At 38.0% G+C, this 19,049-nt stretch overlaps 3 protein-coding genes across 8 annotated transcripts; all 3 read right to left on the bottom strand.

Moving 5' to 3' along the window:
* Positions 1–3,160: 3,160 nt before the first annotated feature.
* On the bottom strand, positions 3,161–4,910 carry LOC135613012 (E3 ubiquitin-protein ligase AIRP2-like). Of its 2 annotated transcripts, XM_065109889.1 has the most exons (6): positions 4,826–4,891; positions 4,611–4,719; positions 4,294–4,456; positions 4,071–4,137; positions 3,729–3,963; positions 3,161–3,639 (listed from the first exon to the last, which is right to left on the bottom strand). In XM_065109889.1, exons 2-6 carry the CDS (start codon positions 4,694–4,696, stop codon positions 3,429–3,431), a joined length of 762 nt encoding a protein of 253 aa, XP_064965961.1. In that variant the 5' UTR covers positions 4,697–4,719; positions 4,826–4,891; the 3' UTR covers positions 3,161–3,428. The 2 variants fall into 2 exon arrangements, with proteins under 2 accessions (XP_064965961.1, XP_064965962.1); XM_065109890.1 differs by having other exon boundaries at positions 3,729–3,958; positions 4,072–4,137; positions 4,611–4,910.
* A 1,793-nt stretch (positions 4,911–6,703) lies between these two features.
* LOC103986424 (uncharacterized) lies at positions 6,704–10,867 on the bottom strand. 3 transcript variants are annotated; one of them, XM_009404442.3, is made up of 5 exons: positions 10,618–10,867; positions 10,307–10,414; positions 7,675–7,739; positions 7,448–7,609; positions 6,704–6,948 (listed from the first exon to the last, which is right to left on the bottom strand). In XM_009404442.3, the coding sequence occupies exons 1-4, from the start codon at positions 10,723–10,725 to the stop codon at positions 7,462–7,464; spliced, it is 429 nt and encodes a 142-aa protein (XP_009402717.2). In that variant the 5' UTR covers positions 10,726–10,867; the 3' UTR covers positions 6,704–6,948; positions 7,448–7,461. The 3 variants fall into 3 exon arrangements, with proteins under 3 accessions (XP_009402717.2, XP_009402718.2, XP_009402719.2); XM_009404443.3 differs by having other exon boundaries at positions 7,448–7,584; positions 7,675–7,758; positions 10,618–10,845; XM_009404444.3 differs by lacking the exon at positions 6,704–6,948 and having other exon boundaries at positions 7,447–7,584.
* A 700-nt stretch (positions 10,868–11,567) lies between these two features.
* On the bottom strand, positions 11,568–17,991 carry LOC135613010 (serine/threonine protein phosphatase 2A 57 kDa regulatory subunit B' theta isoform-like). Of its 3 annotated transcripts, none has more exons than XM_065109887.1 (4): positions 17,696–17,991; positions 17,354–17,540; positions 15,840–17,261; positions 11,568–12,303 (listed from the first exon to the last, which is right to left on the bottom strand). In XM_065109887.1, exons 3-4 carry the CDS (start codon positions 17,046–17,048, stop codon positions 11,944–11,946), a joined length of 1,569 nt encoding a protein of 522 aa, XP_064965959.1. In that variant the 5' UTR covers positions 17,049–17,261; positions 17,354–17,540; positions 17,696–17,991; the 3' UTR covers positions 11,568–11,943. The 3 variants fall into 3 exon arrangements, with proteins under 3 accessions (XP_064965959.1, XP_064965958.1, XP_064965960.1); XM_065109886.1 differs by having other exon boundaries at positions 17,366–17,540; XM_065109888.1 differs by having other exon boundaries at positions 17,366–17,410.
* Between the last annotated feature and the right edge of the window lie 1,058 nt (positions 17,992–19,049).

Raw genomic sequence — 19,049 nt, 5'->3', positions numbered from 1 at the left:
AGAAAATTGCTGTTAGATAAACCCATGACATGATTGAAGATGACAATAAAATAACAGACCTGCATGCTGTCATGACTTATGATGTTCATATAGGCATGTCTTTCATGATCCAACCAATACTCAGGCAACCACAGGTTTCTTTGTTGGCCTGTGAAACATGAAGAAAGCTATTAACATGCTCGAATACTATCCTTTGTTTGCACTTTACCCTAAACTAGTTTTGCCATGATGCAGAAACAATTTAATCAGGAAGTTTCCAAGCTAATCAAACAGCCTATGCATTATCTTACACAAAAATATGTTCATGATACTAAATAACAATTCGCTTATGATACTTTACTTTCTATTGGCTGACAGGAACTTCTTTGTCTGAGGTGCTTGTATATAAGGTTTGCTACTAACAGGGTGCCTACTGTTGATGTTGATACTGGTTCCTGATGACAGTGATGATATTGGCTGTGCTGCAAATGTACACCATCAAAGCGACAACCATAATATGATTATTCAGAACAAGTTACAAGAACTTAAGGGCAATATCCTGAAGCCATCATCTCATATGCTGACCATGTACACAATATTGTGATGGAGGACCCAAGAGTAAGCTGTGGTCGTGGAAGTGGCCCTTATATTTTTGACTCCTTTGCATTCTGTGGCTCACCAGGTGTTACTAAAGCCTGCATGGAACCAAACAGTTGTGGCCGACATGTTGTACAACCATGGTTACTGTAGACCACTAATGTGCTAATAATGAATTCCAAGAGTCAGAAGGAGCTGAATGAAACATCCATAACTAAGATTTAAGTCCTCAGAATAAGTTGATGTTTAAGTTGGGAAAGAATGGAACTTACAGGTATTTCTTAAACTAAAATGATACATGAGCTCTAAATGAATGCCACAAGATAAATTTTGCATTATGGAAATGCCCAAGTCCAACATGAGTGCAGCATTCAATACTATATCCACTTTATTCCAGAATGACAATGTATACTATCCCAACTGAATAGATAATGAATTTTATCCAAACATCAGGCAATCCACAAAAGCATAGGTGTTGCAATTTAAGCAAGATCACAGGAGTTAATTTGATTAATAAAAAAAACCAAGGAAATGGATATAGACTGTGAATTTAAATTGAACCACTATTGAACTTTTAGGTGAAGAAACATATTACAGCTATATCGCAAAACCTTTAACCAATGAAATGATTTTCTGGATGCAGAACATCTGATTCGATGTATTCTTGGAAGTATCAAGCATATAAATTTGGCTGTAGGAATCAAGAGAAAAACCTCACCGGTCAACCAACTTGTTGCTTTAACTCTTGCAATCCTGGTATTAGCAATTACAAACATTTATGGGCATCTAGGAAGTGTGATAAAAAAGAAAGATTTAAAGACAAAGGAATAGGAAAAACATGCTCCTTAAAGAACTAATAGTCAATTTCCTAAAATATCAAATTGAACCAATCAAGAACTGAACGGCATAACACGAAATAGGTGCATAAGAGGAAGGCACAAAACAAACGGCCTGATTCAAGTCTTCAAGAGGGTCATTGATCAGGTGTCATTGTTGCACTTCCTGATTCAAACGGCCTACCACTAGCAAACAAATACAAGAAGCGCTGACAACAAATGTTAAAATCTAAATTTGGATCATAAAATCTTTTTTATTTTATGATGTTATAGACCTATGATGATCCTAATTGCTAATACAATCTATTAGTTATAAAATCTAAATAGGATCTACATCCAAATCTCAAAATCCTAGAATCTCGACCTTACCTATGATTCAAACAATCCATGCAACTTTTTTTAAGTGTTGGATGTTCCCCAAATGTAATCATGCAGATTTATGTCAGATGCATCCTTCAACCATTCCATACCAACCAAAGAAACTAATCACCAACTTTAGCTAAACCACCTAATTAATCCTTTACCTCTAGGCACCACTTAATCATAAGAAGATTGTCTAAAATAAGAAGTTGCACCAGCTTTAGTCCTACCTGGGCATCATTACCTGTTTCAATCAAGTGAGAAATAGGGTAACCATGCAATGACTAATAGGGATTTACCAATGGATCTGATCCTTGAATTGTTATAAGCAAACTCAGCTTGAGGTAAGATCAAATACCATTAGGCAGATTGCTTGCCTGTTACGCAAATTGGTAAATTGACCAGAGATATCATGACTACCTTAGTTTGACAATCTACATTGGATGGTTACCGCTACTCAACGAAAGTTTAGTTAGTCCTTCGATTAGACACAAGATCAAATGGCTCGAGTTTAATTGATCCATATTAAAGTAAATAACCAAGGAATGACATACAAGCAGACAATTTGTTTAGAAAATAAATATGCAAAATGTGATGTATTAGATATCTTATTATGAGGAATGAAATGTCTCATTTAACAAACCAATCAAGTATCATTATCTACAAAGACATGACTAACCTTTGTAGATGTTTTAATAAACCTAGCATAAAATCAACAAGAACATCTTTCCATGCTGCTATAGAAATGATTATGGAGTTTTAAGTCCTTTAGTGAATGACATAAATGTATGGAAAACTTGATACCAGTCACATACCTTTACAGATCTCATCCCATGTTTGTCTAGTCAACCTTCTTGCCCTGGGTCCAAAATCTTTCATATACTAAAGTGACCAACTAAAAACCCATTTTGCAAATTGTGAACTAAACTCTCCAAGTGACCCTGTAGGAATGCATAAGTGTCCCATGAAAGAAATATCCTTTTTTAATGACAAAGTTGGCAGTGGGATTCATAGTAAGCTCCTTATATGACTAAAAACTTGGTCCAAAAAATTGATCATTATTATGGCTTTAATTGACTCTAAACCATCTGTATAACAACCTTTAATGGAATCTAAACCTACAACTTGAACTAACACAGTAACTAGTAAACTTTATCGATGACTCGGTGCATCTAGTAGATTTTATTGTGGAACTAGCCTTATGTTGTACGTGAGAATTGTACCTTTGGTAAATGAAGACTATCTATCATGTGTTTACTTCAGATTATTTTGTGAGTTCAAATAACCAACTTCTGTTTTCATTACTACAGGGCATCATGTCAAGCATAACAAGTCAATTCTTGAGAAGCATTGTGAACTCCAACTGAAATAGAAAGACAGCAGAATAGTAAATCAAATAAGTTAATGGGCACATGAAAAGCTTCAATTTTTTTCTCTTTTTTCCTCCAGTGGCTTGCCAAACCTTGGCATCCAAAAATAGCATGACTAGATCTTCAATTTCAGAGAGCAATATTTCATGTAATATTATCCTGAAAAGCATCACAATGCAATTCAACTGCACAATCGGAAGAGACATCTCAGGTTGAGTAACTCTTCCTTACCAGACTCAACCTACAAGGGATGGTCAGCTATAGTGCAGTTCATACATCACTATTCTTAAATCCATTGATCATAATAGACAATGAAAAGGGTATCTGGAATTATCAGAGGCAAACTATCTATATAGCGGTAGAAGCGCCTCACGTTATCCTTTTCTAGTGTCATGTTATCAACCACATCGCCATTGCTTGTAAGCACCCAGAGGTCTCTTGACCGAATTCTTTTTAAGCTCCCCCTGCAGAAGGGGCAAGATTGAGATCTCACATCCCTGGAGATTGAAAGGATGACCAAAATTAGAGGAAATAAAAGTATGAAACCTGTTTACTTATAACATAATGACATTGGGTAAGCATTTACCAGTCACGGTAGCATTTTAGGCACATGGCATGGCTGCAGCTTGGCAAGACCATCTTGGTGCAAACCTCCAGACATATCCCACATTCATCCTCTCGGTCCAAATCCTTATCAGAAGCCTTTTTCCGGTCTTCCATCCTCTTCCTTCCAACAATCTCCTTATTCTGGCCCCTCTCACTACATTCCTCCCTACCCATCAAGTTACTATCAAGTTGTTGAAGAGAAGGGTACACGACCGCTGCGATGTTTTCACCCAGAAAAGAGGAAGAATCCTCATCAGGATACAAGGAAAAACGAAGTACCTCAAGAATCTTATGAACGCATGAAAGTAAAAGTTTTGCTGACCATAGAATTCCCTGAGGCTGGCACGCCTTTCATAGGTGGATATCGATGATGTTCCATCAACATAAACCTGGATAATTTACATCATAAATTTCAACACTCAGACCACATGAATTAATCCTCAACTCAAGAAATGCCCTCATAGCAACAACATAAGAAACTTGGATGAACAGGAACCCAAAAGACAACCGAAACAATATAAAATCAGATACAGTGAGATGATAACCTTGTATATCATGATCTGGAAAATGCATAAATAACTGAGAAGACTATAAGAACAAGAACAGCCCATATACTGGATGAGGAAGAGGAAAAATGGTGCCAAAGGGCTGCAAGACAATCTCATGTGCAGGCATGGACCACCATAGGCTCTCTGAATAGTTTCTGCCCTGCAGCATCAGCAATGGCAGGTACCAAACAGATTACAACTCATCGAATCTTACAAACTCGTAGCAACAAAGAAGCATGAGCCCCAAACCAGAAATGTCTGGTAACAAAAGAAAGCAATTGGATGGAAGAGACAGGAAGGCATGGAGGGATTACAGGGAGTTGGCGTGGCTTATGTCAGCTTCAAGGGCCTTCAAGGAACCTCTGAAGGATGATGTCCTCGAAAGCTGGTTCTGAAACATGGCCTCGAACAACTCTTTCTTTTCTTGAAACAGAGAAAGAGAGAGAGAGAGAGACGGTGGTAATGGAATCCTTTGTGCTGCTAACCTATGGTCTGGTTATATAACAAGAGATCGTTGATTGAGAAGAACCTTTTGGGGGCAGGAAGGAGACGCTGGCTAAAGATGGAAGGCGAGAGCAGAACAGCACAGCACGACACAACACAGCACAGCGGTAGTTCAGCTTCTCTAGAAAGGAGCCAAAATATAGGAGTTTTGGGAATTTTTATCCTTTATATATTTATATATATATATATATGATGATGATTTTTAAAAAAAAAAACTTGTAACTTTAAAAAATTCTAACTTTAAAAAATTCTAACTTTTTCGATTAGCACTCCAACTTTTAAAAACAAAACTTTTTCTAAAATGATCCTTCTACTCTCGTAGAGCATTACTTTTTGTTCATCTTGATCGTGTATCTGTTTCATCGATCTTCCCATCTAATATTTTTAGCGATGATTAAGGCATGTCTCCTCCTTCTTTGTCGATAGTTGATAACGAAGAAATGTAATGAGACAATGAGTAAGGATAGACTACCTTTTCGTACTGAAAGTTGCACCTTCGGGTTTAGTGAGGTCCAACGAGAGTCATTACACTCTCATCGCTAGTTAGATTCGATGAAAGAAAAAAGATTTTGATGGATCGGATAAAAGGACTTGCTAAAAAATAAAAACAATCAAGAGCGAAGATGTTGGTGGATTCAATAAAGATAAAAGTAGGATGAGCTAAGAATGAAGTTTTTTTTTAGAATTTACATATATAATTTATTCAGAAATAACTCATTAATTGAATTTGATCAATCTTAAATTTTGTGCAGGACACATCTTTTTGATAAATGAATAAATATATCCTTCATTTCTTTCGTTAATTATATAATTTTAGAGTGACTCAAATCAAATCGTAATTAATCAATTTTCTACCTTTCTTTCTTTATGCTTTACTGAACCAATCATAAATGTTTTATCAAATGGAAGCGAAAGTTACACCTTCGTTATAACATAAATCCTGGAGGGATCCTATCAAAAATAAAAATAATATGTGAGCGAAGGCACTAATAAATTTCATGGAAGAAACGGTAAAATAATTTATTTTTATGATAGAAAGTTCTCAAAATTCTGAGTTTATATATATATATATAGAACAAATTAATAGTGGCAGTAGCTTTCGAGGTTGAATAGTTGAAGGTGGGTGAAGCGGTGGGGCCGAGATGTCACCCTGACGCTGGGGCCCGGTGGCACCGCGTATCAATCGATCAGGACAACACAATCTCTCGCGTGTGCGTATTATACATGTAATTCTGACTCCGAGTGCGTGTGAGAATATAGTTCTCGGGCGGTAGGTGTTTGTGATAATTTCCCAAAGAAAATGACACGAGATTAAAAGGACGTTCGAAGGTGCACCTCCGACATGTGTGTCGGTCTGTGTTGACAGTGTTGACTGAGAGAGAAGGAAAGACATCACAGTGGGTTGGTGTGATTGATGACTCCTAAAGAAAATGACAGGGGAAGACATTTGAGTCCGCGACTTCTCTGTGGGGAATTCAAAAGCAGAAGCTTTCGGTGGCATCTTCACAGCTCAATCCTGCAGTAAGGAAAGCAAGGAAATCAAAAGGAGAGAGATGTAGAACAAGGAAAAGAAAGTCACTGTGTATTATAAGATACCAACCTTGTGGATGATTTGATTCCAGAATTGAACCTATGCATCTCATAAGCAGCTTCTCTTTTGACAAAAAAAGAATATATAACAATTAATAACCAAATAAACAATGGTGGCTGTTGAGCACTAAGAACATCTTTAGACCTTCTCAAATGAAAGCTGGAATACAACAGTAGAGCTTATACACAATTCTAGTCATTTGGGTTCTAAGAGTCAATGTGATAAAAAGTTCTATTGGATTACCACAATTCCCAGAGGCTTAAACTATTAAGGAAAAGCACAATGCATACTCAAGCAGAGGGACCGCATCTATGAATGCAATAATAATGAAGTTAATTAAATATATTAGGTAAACACGGCTTAACCTCACGCGTACAAGTATAAAATTATTCAAGGGCTGCCGACCTTGCTTGTCGGAGAAAACATATTTGTCACACAAACCTATTTTTTAATCTTCATAGCTTCATAAAGTTCGAATCTCTTTTCAGATGTGATGCAATCTCCCTTGTTATCTTGTGTCGCCTCTTGCGGTTAGTCTTTGATCAGGTAAAAAGAGCCTGGATGATCAAAGAAACAAAGATAAGATATGTTAGCTTTGGAAGTTGCACATCAAAACAACAGCAGCAGCAGCACAACTTTTTATGTAAGTGGGATGTATTGTTTCAAGCAATAGCAGCACATTGAATTTGTTATGAGCCAGTTGCCAAAAAAAAATCGTTTTGAGCCCAACAAGCATTAATATATTAATGGCCTGAGGTAGCTTAATACACAAACATCAGGAGCAACCAGTATCCATGACTGGCTACAAAATCCAAGGCTGACATTAGATACTGCAACTCAGTTGCCTTGTAGCTAGCACTCCTTTGCAGTCACCAGTTACATGTCCAGCCAGTGTTTTGAGAATCAATTTGCCTACCATGTTATCATCTCAGAAGCATGCAGAATCCACTCTTCACATCTTTATTGATAAGAATAACATCAACAAGCCCTAATGTCTTGATTATCTGGGATTGAGTTCACATTTATATCAATACACAAAAAGAAACAACGTGGTACCTCCAAATTCCATATCATTTTCTTCTCTGTGGATCTCTGCTGAGGCTATGTTTCTTCAACAATTTGATATAGCTTCGCATGAGGGTGAACTTGTTGGCACCCAGATGATAAAAGTAATTCCATGTGTATATGCCAGTCTTGTGCAAGTCATCAAAAATTATTCTGGTAACCATCCACAAGTAAATACTCGAGCAATATGCATTAATCATAGCACAAACAACCCTTACCTGACTCCATAGTTTCCAACTGGTTCTGCGGACATGATGCCAACATGCCGACGGCCGGATATCACCTGGCTCAAGAAGAATGAACTTTGCAAAAAGATTTTAGGCATTACGAGGTAACCAGGAGAATCGCAGTTCTCTCTCAAGAGCAAGTAAAAAAATACAAAACATTTGACCACTGTTATAACCATCATGCTGCATTGCAGTTGGCAAAACAATACCACTCTGTTACACATATTGCAGTCATCTTAATAGCTATTACAACTTTGAGTTAACCAGTTAAGAGCACACAAAATTAATCTTCGGTACCTAGCTATATTTTCTTGTATAATTGAAGTACTAATATATTTGATCAGTAAAAAAAGAGGAGATGGTTTAGTTAATAACATGTCCGAACTTGTTTTGTCAATAAAAAAGATCGAAGTCCAAAATGCAAGAGGTCAGTTCAATTGTTAAGAGAGCAGTAGCTGCCTCTAAGGTGTAGCTCCATTTTCCAATGGGATGAAATGAATAGCAAGAAGATTGTTATTGATTTTGCTAGAGAAAAATTGATCTAACATTGGCACAGAAATGAAGCTTCAGAAGGATAGGAATTTTGCTGAAGAATTTAGAGGAATGCACATGAAATCCAAAGAAATAAAAACTCAACAATGTTTCATCCACTTGTCAATTAAAACAGGTTAAGTTGGTGTTTTGAAATATAGGTCTAATTAGCGTCTACTACTGTTGACCTAAATATCAGGCACCATTCTAAGCCAACAGGTTTAGCATCATATATTACCAAACAAGATTCTTCTTCATTGAATATCTTTTACAGTAATATTGTTTCAGATATATAAAACTTGAGTAAAACACTCAACCGAACCAATTCTTAGTATGTCAATTTAATCCAACATTTAGCTAACTGACATAATTAGGTCAGACAAAGTCAACCATATCAAGTTTGCTACCATAAAGATTATGGCTTTGGTGCTTCAATCGGACGAGAGTTGATCATAAAGGTCAGGCTTGGTGACCAATCCTAATCGTAAAACAAACATTTTAATTGGAGGCAACAAAGATCTTTGGAAGAAACAGCTATAGTTGTGTGCTTTAATGAAAAATTAAACTAAAAGGTGGGTGGTGTGTGTGTTTCACGAGTTGCTCGCACTTCAATTTATTCTAGCCTCCAACACTAGAACATTCTGTATAATCGTGAACAGCACCGACAAAAGGTATAGATAACAATTTCAAAGTTTCAAATGAAATTACTTTATAAGGTTAAATCAATTGTAAATATGGAATAATGATCCTTGCTCACGTGTTGAAAATTTGAAAAGTATTTTCTTGAACATAATCGTGGATTTTGCATGTTCTGGAGGATTTGAAAGAGTTACAAATTCTTTTCTTTGATTGTTCATATTGTAAAATTATTTTAAAGACATAAAGTGGCATATTTTTTGGAATAATATCAATCATCTCAAAGCTTAGCATCAAAACATTCAGTTATTGTGATTTAGATTTTTATTAAATAGTGATGTGTATAACACTCGACTAATGCGGAATTATCTATAACTTCTCAAAATAGTTATTAGGGCTCTTAAAAGCTATCAAGCATTTTCTTTCTAGTGACTTAAATTCTCCCTCAACCTAGGATAGCCCAAAATAGGACTCTTAAACATCAATTGTACTCAAAATAAGATTCCAAAGCCACAATAAAATGTCTTAAAGGACAGTAGAAGTAAGGGAAAGTGATCCAAAGACCCATAAGACTTAATTCACTGGTCTGATCCTATTAAATCTGAACATAGAGCTTGATATCTCATGTTTCAAGACAGATAATAACCAAAATATTAAGCTCAGCTTCAGACTCAACACAAAAACGGAAAAAAGAAGATTTAGGTATTCGAAATTTTCATGCTTCTCTTCATACCACTTCACTAGAAAGATATCTTTGCTCTGTGCTTTCAGCATAGCTCCATTGTTGGATGCTACACTGCTTCCCATAACTCGTTCAGCCACTACCAAGTTGAACTCAATGCCAGAGTGTCCGGCAAATGTTTGGGCTAAGAGAAACTAAGTCTAACATCAAGAGTGATGTGTAAACTGAACAAAGGTAGTCTACAACATGGTAATGCACACAATAGAAGACACCAGATTAGCTGTTCCGCTTCCCTCTCAAAAGGCATGGGAAAGATTTCATGAAACAAATTTCTTTGATATGCCATACCATATGATATCCTAACGAAGCAATTCTTTTGGCTCAATCAAGACGAGTCCAGTATAGAGAGAAGGCATTACACATTAGCAATTTTGTCATTTAGGATGAACAAGATGCAAACTATATTGAAAATTAGGGCAATCAATTATGCTAAAAATTTGATAACCATAAACCTAGTAAACAAGTGCAGCATCTATAGTGGGAGTGCAATCAAATAAGAACAAATATAAAGAGCAAAAAATTTAAATCCCCAGAAAAGAGACCAAAAAGATGAATAAGACAAATGCACAAGTCACAACATTTTGGTATCATTAAGAGCCAGCTCTTAATCACAAGTCAACATGACGAAGCACAGCAGACTATTGTTTGCCATGCCAAATCACGTCTAACGATCACGTAGATCTCCACAAACAACCTCAAATAAGGAAACATTACCTTCTCACCGCCTATAGTTCTGATCTTGCTGTCGACGGCGGGGCTGTACACTCTGAGAAACTCGGCTGGAAGGTTGAAATTGCTGCCATCGGAGAACTCCACTTCTACCTGAAAGAGAAGGAGAGGGTCAACAATGCAACCAATGTGAAAAATACTACCCAAGCAAGCTTTCGAAACAACAGATACTGGCATTCGTAAGACACAAAAAAGAGCTATCCATTCATCAAGCTCGAAACCTCTATGCCAAGGGTGCATAGGGTTGATCTAGGGTACAAGGCACCGAAGCCGAGGTAAGAAGGGCGAACTCTTACGGCCTTGGGAGGGTGGAGGGCGAGTCTGGTTAGCCGGGGTGGTTGCGCGGAGGCGTGCGCGCGTCGGACCGCCGAGAGGAGAAGAGAAGACGACATCGCGCGCATCATTCTCGGTGTTGACCGCCCATTTCCACTCGGCTGGTTCAGGGAAAAAAACAAACAGCTTCCGGGCACTACTATGGGGAGGAAGCGAATGGCCTTTGCATGGCATCATCCGATGCCTATTTGGGCTCGCCCAACCAAATTCGAATCTTGATTCGATCCAAACGAAATAATCTTAGTCCATTGGTCTAACGCTGACGAGCATAACTTTGTAGAAGATTAATTACATATTATTTCATATAATTAATTATCCTTAATATTTTTATCTTTATATTTTGTCGATAAAAATATCCTTATAATAATAAAAATAATTTTATCGATAAAAATATCATAGAATTTACCACTGAATATGCTGACTTAGAAGAAACGATGTTAAATGTTCCACTTTCATAAGTATAAATATAATTTTTAAAAATATAATAATTAAAATATTAAAATAATTAATTACATAAGATAATATGTAATTAACCCATGTTTTAGAACGTAGATTGACTATGACTTCATTTTGAAGGATATTAAAATAAATTTAAGAATTAACCAAATATATACAAACACATAAATATCTTCTCGTTTTGTACCTTATATTTCATCTCATAGAAAACATTTGAGACAATCTCTCTTCACCTTCCAACAAAAAGAGAGCTATTATTGCAATAAAATGAAAACATTCATTGACAAAGTAGCAGGGATAGATTTTGATCAAGAAGCCAAGTTCAAAATGAAAAGATTGTTAGAACAAAGATATGTTTCACTTTTGAAAGCAAGATAATGGTTGCCAAAGTCCCCAACCACCAACAAAGCAGCATGTTAACCAATCAGATTCCTAGCAAAAATGAAGTTGGATGACATGATAAAATATTGAATTCATTCAAGACCTTAATCAGGTCTTCTAACAAAGAAATGATGGCTGCTTCAATAAAAATATACCAAGGCAGGGGATAATCCATTAATACACTCATTAGACACTAATGGGTAAAGCAGTTGCCTGCAAATTCCAATAGCTTCACCCTTTTAGAATGTCAACTAAATTCTCTTTTTTGGGCACTTTTGCTGCTTCACAATTTTCTTGTCAAGCACCTCTTGTGCACAGTAAAACCCTATAAGAACTTCTGAATCCCTCATGGACCAGACAAATCAGAAGCATTAAAAATCTTGAACATGCATATCAAGACCCATAATCTCATGATTGAATCGAGCGTGTTGAGCTAATATGTAGATATGGAATCAACCAGAGGAAGCTCGAAATGGTACAACACGGGGAACAGTCACACTTTCTCTACTTGCAGCTCGTGAAGCAGCAACTTCCTCAAGACGCTTCCATGTAGCTTCACGTTTTGACATGATGTCCTTGTTTTTAGCTTCATCTTCTTCAAATTTCTTCAAACACTCCGCAACCAAATCAGGATCATGATCAGAGAAAATCTTGCACACATTGAGTGTTAGGCTCTTCACGGCTTGGTTCCAGTGGGTCCTTGTGTTTCTCTCCAATGCAGGAAAGATGATCGGTAATAAAACCTTGCAATTTTGTTTAATCAAGTTTTCAATGTGGTCATTATTCCAAAGGAACAATGCTCTTTCTGCCACCTGCATCAGCAGAAGATTCGAGAGTGATTAAAATTAATCAGACTTTGAGATTAAAATTAATTAGAGATAACCAATACAAACCTTCCATCAATAGTTAAGGTGTATGAGATTAAAATTGCTAGTGTGACTCACAATTCAAGCATGCAAAGACACAAAGATAGATATGTTAACAAACTTACATACCAAGGTAAACTATAAAAGATCTTTCCATACAATTATCAAACAATAGAAATCCTAGATGAGATATTTAGAAATATAATAATTGTATCACTTCCTGATTATTCAATACATTGTTTATTGACATGAGAAAAGATCAAGTAGTTGCAAAATTTATTGAAAATTTCATATGAATGATTATCGATAGGTCCCTGATAGGACAAAATATTGGAAAACAAGATATATCTGTTTAGTGGATTTATGTACCTAAAAGAATTTTGTGAACACTTTTAGTTACTAACAGTGGTTTATCCAATAAAGGAATTGTATGCAGAAACAAATAGATCTCATGAAAAAACTTCAACAGGAGAAAACAATGTTGACTGTGCAACTCATCCAATGACCGACTAAACAGAATATCATCCTATCCTCTAATTTTATACAGTGTGTATGTGCAATAATTAGGATAAGTATTTCTCTAGATCAGTTCAAAGCACCGAACCAACACAAATCAAAAGTTTGTGAAATGCATATGACCACTGGAAGTTTGGTGGTTCAAGGGTTAATTTACCATTATCCCATTGACTAGTTGAAGTTAATACAAAGTAGAGATACAAGTCTTCAAGGCACCTATACTGATGCATAATATTCATTGCTCATATAGTTGAAGTTAATACAAAGTGTTGACACAAGCCCTCAAGGCCTGGTGAAGGTGATGGTGATGCTAGTGGCATGAACTACAAGTGATAGCAACCATGATAGTGGTGAGATATTGTAGTGGTATGGTGGCAGCAGAAAAGGTGTAGTGTTGGAGGCGGTCATGATGGTGATAGGTTGATAATGACAACCACAGTATTGGCAATGCTGTTAGCAATGGCCACGAAGGTGACAGTAGTGGCAGTGGTGACTGAGACGAGTGGCAGTAGTAGTCATTTTATTGTTGAGGTGCAAAACACAGTGGCAAAGGTGATGATAGTGACAATGGCAACAGTGATAATGTGCTTAAATAAGAACATGAGATGATCTGAAACTTTCTCCAAGGCCTATACAAAAATTAGAAAAATGACAAATAGCTTTCTGTTATTAAACATATTTACTATAGTTCTCAATTTTCTTGGAACATATTCTGAAATTAAAAAGTAATCACACCCAAGTCTTTTGGCCACGTAAAACGGTTTCTTAGTGACAATCAGAATTTGTGGACTTCTTTGCAACTCTTCGAGAACTATATATATTGCATAATCCATGGCATTTAACAGCTGAAACATTAGAGATAAGTTAAGTGGACTGAAGAGGTGTCACAGAAAGATTTTGAAGCAGATAAGGGCAGTTTTAAGAAATTTCATCCCATTACACTGGTCTTTTGCATTAAGCTTAGCATGTATATCAACGCATACCGATCTTAGAATGCATTTGATGTCCCATATAAACATTTTTTTCATTCTGACTGAGCCTACCCTAGGTACGACATATGAGACAACTTCCTGTTCCTGCTCAAACAATCAGCATACTCATAAAATGTGCATTATCAATGTCTTCTAGCATATTTCTATGAACAATAGACTATCCTCATTCTTGTTTCAAAATGCATAATCAAATATTTCTTACAATAATGCCCCTTCTAGGCATCTGCCTAAAAGCTGAAAGTTCGAAATTACCTAGGGAAAGGGAAGAAGGAAAGAAGAAAATGAAAGTTTGGTGACAGAAAGAGAGGGAGAGAGGAAAATGCTGAACATTGCAAGGAAGCAAAAACAACTATGTCAAACTGAAGGCGGCAAGTTCAGCAAGTATATGATTGCGAAATCAACATAATTAAGAGTAAATGGAGCACAGTAGAAAATGAAAGAAATAAGAAAAGAGAGTGAAAGCTGAAAAAGCCTCCTGTTGATTGAGAGACATCGTTCGTCAGCTCTGGAACCCTATTTTAATTAAATCATAAACTATCTGCTCTCTATATAACTATTTTCCCCCTAATAAACAAACATATCTAATATTAGATATGGGTGAAACTGCAAGTCTGTAACACCTTGGTCCAGATTCAGATGTTTCCGAGTATTAGAAGATCCAGGCCTAGTTTTTGCACAGGTAACTGGGTAATAAATTATCACATTGGAATCTAATGAATGAGATGGCAAATCATATGAAAAAATTGGACATAAGCATAATAGAGCACTATTCCTATAAGGAAGCAACATAGCATACCACATAGAAGAACTCATATGAAATTAATGATCCAAATATGAGCATGAACAGCACAGCCCATATTGAATTACCAATACTTAGAACAATATCTAATCTCAAGCTTGATTTACTTGATCAGAATTTTGAGTATAATTCCTAGTGAACAAGTGAAGTAAACTTTTAGCGAACAACCGGCTCCCTTTAATATCCTCCTTCACTCTCAGAGTTTACATAAGACAATTTCAGGCAAAGAAAAGTCTGCCCAACTAAGAAATGAAATAAAATATAAAAATTCAGGCCACTCTAACCACAATTAATATGTATTATTAGAGAGGCTTAAGTGTCACACCAATGGTAAAAAGAGACCTATAAACTTAGAGGACTCTCCCTAGAACAAGAGGCTAGTAGCATAGAAGATTATGCAAATTCATCAAAACCTCTAGCTAAAAACTGATCTCCTTCAAGTGCAATAAGAGTGATATCACCACCTCAGGTACCTCAGTGGTGTTATATATATGCTACTGTAGACAATGACATTACAAGACAACCTAGAAAAGGCATGCAAAACTTCAAGTCAATCTACCTTTTGGTACCCAAGGTTTAGAATCTAGGTCTGATGCCCGATATCAGTCAATGGCTTGATCAGCATAATTATGGTACAGACAAACATACTACCATTCAGTAAACGTCAGTGTCATCCAGACCAAGAGAAAGAGGGAGAGAAAAGGGGAGGGGCAGAAAGATAAGAGAAGGAATTAGGGAGAGGAAAAGGTGAAGGAGGACGAGATGGAGGAGGAGAAGAAGAATAGCAATGAGGTAACAGTGAGGAGGAGGAACAGGCAGAGGATGAGGAGGGAGAGAAAGATACACGAAAGCAAGAGAAAGGGAGAGACTGTGTGAGAAGAGAGAAAGGAAAAAAAACAGAAGAAAAGATGACAGCTATCAAAAGCCTATCATGCAAGATAAATATCAGTCGTTTGTGTACCGAATCATGGTTGTACTAGTAAATACCAGTCAATACCAATCAATGACTCTTTTTTTTTTAAACCTTGGTGATGTCTACTAAACAAAGCTTATGTTACACAGCTAAAAGAAAAAATGGGAAAAAAATACATGGATGAGAAATATAATCAGAATCAAGCACGAGGTACATAAGAGTATGATCTGAAATTACAACTGAAATATGAGAGGATAGCTACCTGAAAGTGAGAACTGTTCAAGCAGCGAGCAATCTGGCGAAACAGTGGAACCATACATCGCTGGAAATCTGCAGGCTGAGTTGCTTCTAGGACTTCTTCTAACTCTCCCAAGAACATTACTTCCTTTGAACTATTTGTGATAGGCCAGTATTTCAACAAGCCCATTATAACAGTATCCGCAAGTTTGCAGTCCTTTTCAATAAATTGAGTTATGCAATATGATAACTGCTGATGATACATAGCAATGCACCTTGGCTTGTGCAGTGGGATTAGTGCACGGAGAAGGAACAATTTATGCTCTTCCTTTAGTGGCAAAGCAAATCCACTGATGACACTTCCCAAAATTTCCAGTAGCTCTGCAATCCCATTGTGCTTTTCTGTTTCAAAGATAAACCGATAGAAAATGTTGTTAATAGCTTTCCTGATGAACGGTCGGTGCACCATAAATTTACCATAGATTCGATGGAGTATTGTTTTTAGGTACTCCCTCTCTCTAGGATCTTCAGAATCAAAGAGATCGAGCAGCTTAAGAACAAAGGAGTGATCTACATATCTTTTTGCCAACTTAGCATCAGTCTCCGGAGATGCAACAAAACGTAGAAAGAACTCATAGACAATCTGTAAGTGAGGCCACGCGGGGTCCATTACAGGTTCCTCCTCTTCTGCATCAATTTTTTCCAGAATCATGTTCTCTCGAGGCGGGGAAGTCAAGGTCCTAAACAAGTTGACGGACACCATCTTTGCAATCTCTTGCATGACATTCTCTGGAAACTTCCCAGATGATGAAGTCACATAGTCAACAAGCTCTAACAATGTCTGTCGCTTTATATCTTTCTCTTTCAGGTTCTTTGATGGGTCAGTGAAGTCAAACACAACGCAGCAAAGGTCCAACTTTCGCATAAATAAACTCTGTTTCTCAGAATTAGGGACATCTTTAAAGCTCGGCAATGCTTCAAAGACTGGGACCACATTATTGCCATTCAGCTTTACATTAACAGCTGGATCATACTTGTTTTGGTGATTTAACCCAGGACTCAATCCAGGAGGGGCCTGACTGTTCAGATTTGTGATCCTACTGGCTTGCAAATCCCCATTTCTTGAACTGGTCGAAGAAGATGACGACTGAGGAGTTGGTCCACCAACTGAATCCCGACTGTCTGATGACTTTGATGGCTTTCGAGGGAGCCGGTTTAGTATCTGCTTAATCATGCTTGACTGCAGGTAATTGAGTTGGACAATAAAACAGAATTTGATGCCTTAAGAATGTTTCCTAAATCGTTTATAAATAATTGATTTTGAAGGCAAACGCTGCTCCTAGCCTCGTACTCCTTCCTCAGCAATTTCCCATGGGATAACTAGACCAATTTTTTGACAAGTTTCCATACAAGTTCCATATTCAGGAGAAAGATGACGTTTTTTCACCTAAAGACAAAGTTTCCCCCAAGAAATCCACGATTATAAGGAAATTTTTCACATGCAAAGATGCAACATCAAGCACAGATCAAACAGGAAACCTGAAATTGTACCGTTCCGCGGTGCCGCTTTTTCTAATACAACCAGACTTCCGTCTCCTGTCCAAGCAAACAAGATCACCTCATAGCCAAAATCGACCGCAAGAAATGCCTCGATCAAGAGAGCTAATTTTCCCGCCCGCCCCCAAATCGAAGCCGATTCGGATGACCGCACCAATCCGGAAGCGATCTGGAGGGATCAAGACGGGGATTTTGAGCGAGAATTAAAAAGAAGGTGCGCCGAAGAACGAATTCGAAGACGAACAACAGTGAAAACGAAGGCCATTTCCCAATCGAAGGCCAATTGCAAAGAGAGAAAGAGGATAGGGGTTAAAAAAAAGCTACCTCTTTTTTGGGTGATCGAAGGAGCGGCCTCTCCTCCTCCCGATCGGCCGTTGCCGCTTGCCTATTACGAGGACAAGAAAAAGGAGAGAGAAAGAAAAAGAGGAGGACGCCGATGATGCTGATGATGATGATGATGAGCAGAGAGAGATGGAGAGACTGGAAACAAACGACAGAAAAAGGAAGGCCGCCCCCCTCTATCTCTCTCTCTTCCCTCTCGCGTCTCACTCGGTTTCTGATCTAATTGTGAATCGAGCCAATTTGTAGGACCATGCGAAACACCCCGACACATGTTTGCTGAAATGCTCGTCTTTGTGCAACGAAAAAGTCATTCATGGCGAACCAATGGGCCTCTCACTCGTCTCATCGGCTCCGCTATTATTAGTCTAATAAACAGCATATACAAATATAAACATTTTCGTAATAACACGTTGGAAATTGATCGTAAGAGCATCAACACTACCACGTGGCACATATGACCACGTCAACGAGAGGCACGTGATCAGGGCGTGTCGGTTCGTATCACCGGTGGGCTCGACTCGAACCTGACCCAATCTACAAAGTGCATCGAATTGAGCCCAACTCACGAACCAAAGTGAGTCGAGTTCGGTTGACCCGGTCGAGTCAAGTAGAGCTGCAGAACCATTCGTCGCGTTGACCTCTCGAAATCAAGGATTTTGCTGACGGTGCACTGCTTGGTCAACGCAACTTAAGCGAAGTCATGGCGATTTCTGTGGTCAAACCCCCCGAGTTTGACTACTTCGGTGGCTTCTCCCACATGACACGGTCAAATGGCGTGCGACCTCGGAGACAATAAGCTGTGCCCCTTTCTCCCACGAGCTTGGTTTCCGCGTCAATGGCGATCCAAGCTTGAACGTGAATCTTCACGTACTGCAACCACAATTCTTTGATCCATCCATTTCCGCCTCGGTTCAACTTCTTCCCCTCCTGGAAGAAACAAAGCTTTTGCTGAAACGCTGGCATCAACTCCTCTTCGGTGTCCATGGTTGCTCCACTCGTGTCGCAGCAGTTCTCTTCGCGCACGCAGTAGATGAGATCCACAATAAAAGCCAAGGAGAGCGTTTGCATCCAGAAAAGGACTGCTTCTTAGATGAGGGTTCTGAGAACAGACGAGTTCCCTGGATTCAATGCAACTCTCTCTCTCTCTCTCTCTCTCTCTCTCTCTATCTCTTTCTTTCTCAACGTCACCTGGGATGTCATCACAGGAAACCAAATGAAGGATAAGGGCAGCAAGGAAGCCATGATCCTGCAGCAAGTTTCAGGGTACTACTAACTGTTGCGGTGCACCAGAACTCAGACATCTGGCTTCACAGCAGCCACTTGGAGTAGAGGTTCG

The sequence above is a fragment of the Musa acuminata genome, chromosome BXJ2-5 (assembly GCF_036884655.1).
Source record: "Musa acuminata AAA Group cultivar baxijiao chromosome BXJ2-5, Cavendish_Baxijiao_AAA, whole genome shotgun sequence".
Classification (NCBI taxonomy): Eukaryota; Viridiplantae; Streptophyta; class Magnoliopsida; order Zingiberales; family Musaceae; genus Musa; species Musa acuminata.
This window is presented reverse-complemented; position numbering and strand designations above follow the sequence as displayed.

What these genes read in the sequence shown, in the direction of transcription:
- LOC103986424 (XM_009404442.3), bottom strand. Translation starts at nt 10,725, where the DNA reads ATGATGCGCGCGATGTCGTCTTCTCTTCTCCTCTCGGCGGTCCGACGC. An exon ending in CCCTCCACCCTCCCAAGGCC is followed by an intron (nt 10,415 to 10,617) that starts GTAAGAGTTCGC and finishes CTTCTCTTTCAG; the next exon opens with GTAGAAGTGGAGTTCTCCGA. An exon ending in GAACTATAGGCGGTGAGAAG is followed by an intron (nt 7,740 to 10,306) that starts GTAATGTTTCCT and finishes TTCTTGAGCCAG; the next exon opens with GTGATATCCGGCCGTCGGCA.
- LOC135613012 (XM_065109889.1), bottom strand. Translation starts at nt 4,696, where the DNA reads ATGTTTCAGAACCAGCTTTCGAGGACATCATCCTTCAGAGGTTCCTTG. An exon ending in ATAAGCCACGCCAACTCCCT is followed by an intron (nt 4,457 to 4,610) that starts GTAATCCCTCCA and finishes CTGATGCTGCAG; the next exon opens with GGCAGAAACTATTCAGAGAG. An exon ending in TCCAGATCATGATATACAAG is followed by an intron (nt 4,138 to 4,293) that starts GTTATCATCTCA and finishes TAAATTATCCAG; the next exon opens with GTTTATGTTGATGGAACATC.
- LOC135613010 (XM_065109887.1), bottom strand. Translation starts at nt 17,048, where the DNA reads ATGATTAAGCAGATACTAAACCGGCTCCCTCGAAAGCCATCAAAGTCA. An exon ending in TGAACAGTTCTCACTTTCAG is followed by an intron (nt 12,304 to 15,839) that starts GTAGCTATCCTC and finishes CTGCTGATGCAG; the next exon opens with GTGGCAGAAAGAGCATTGTT.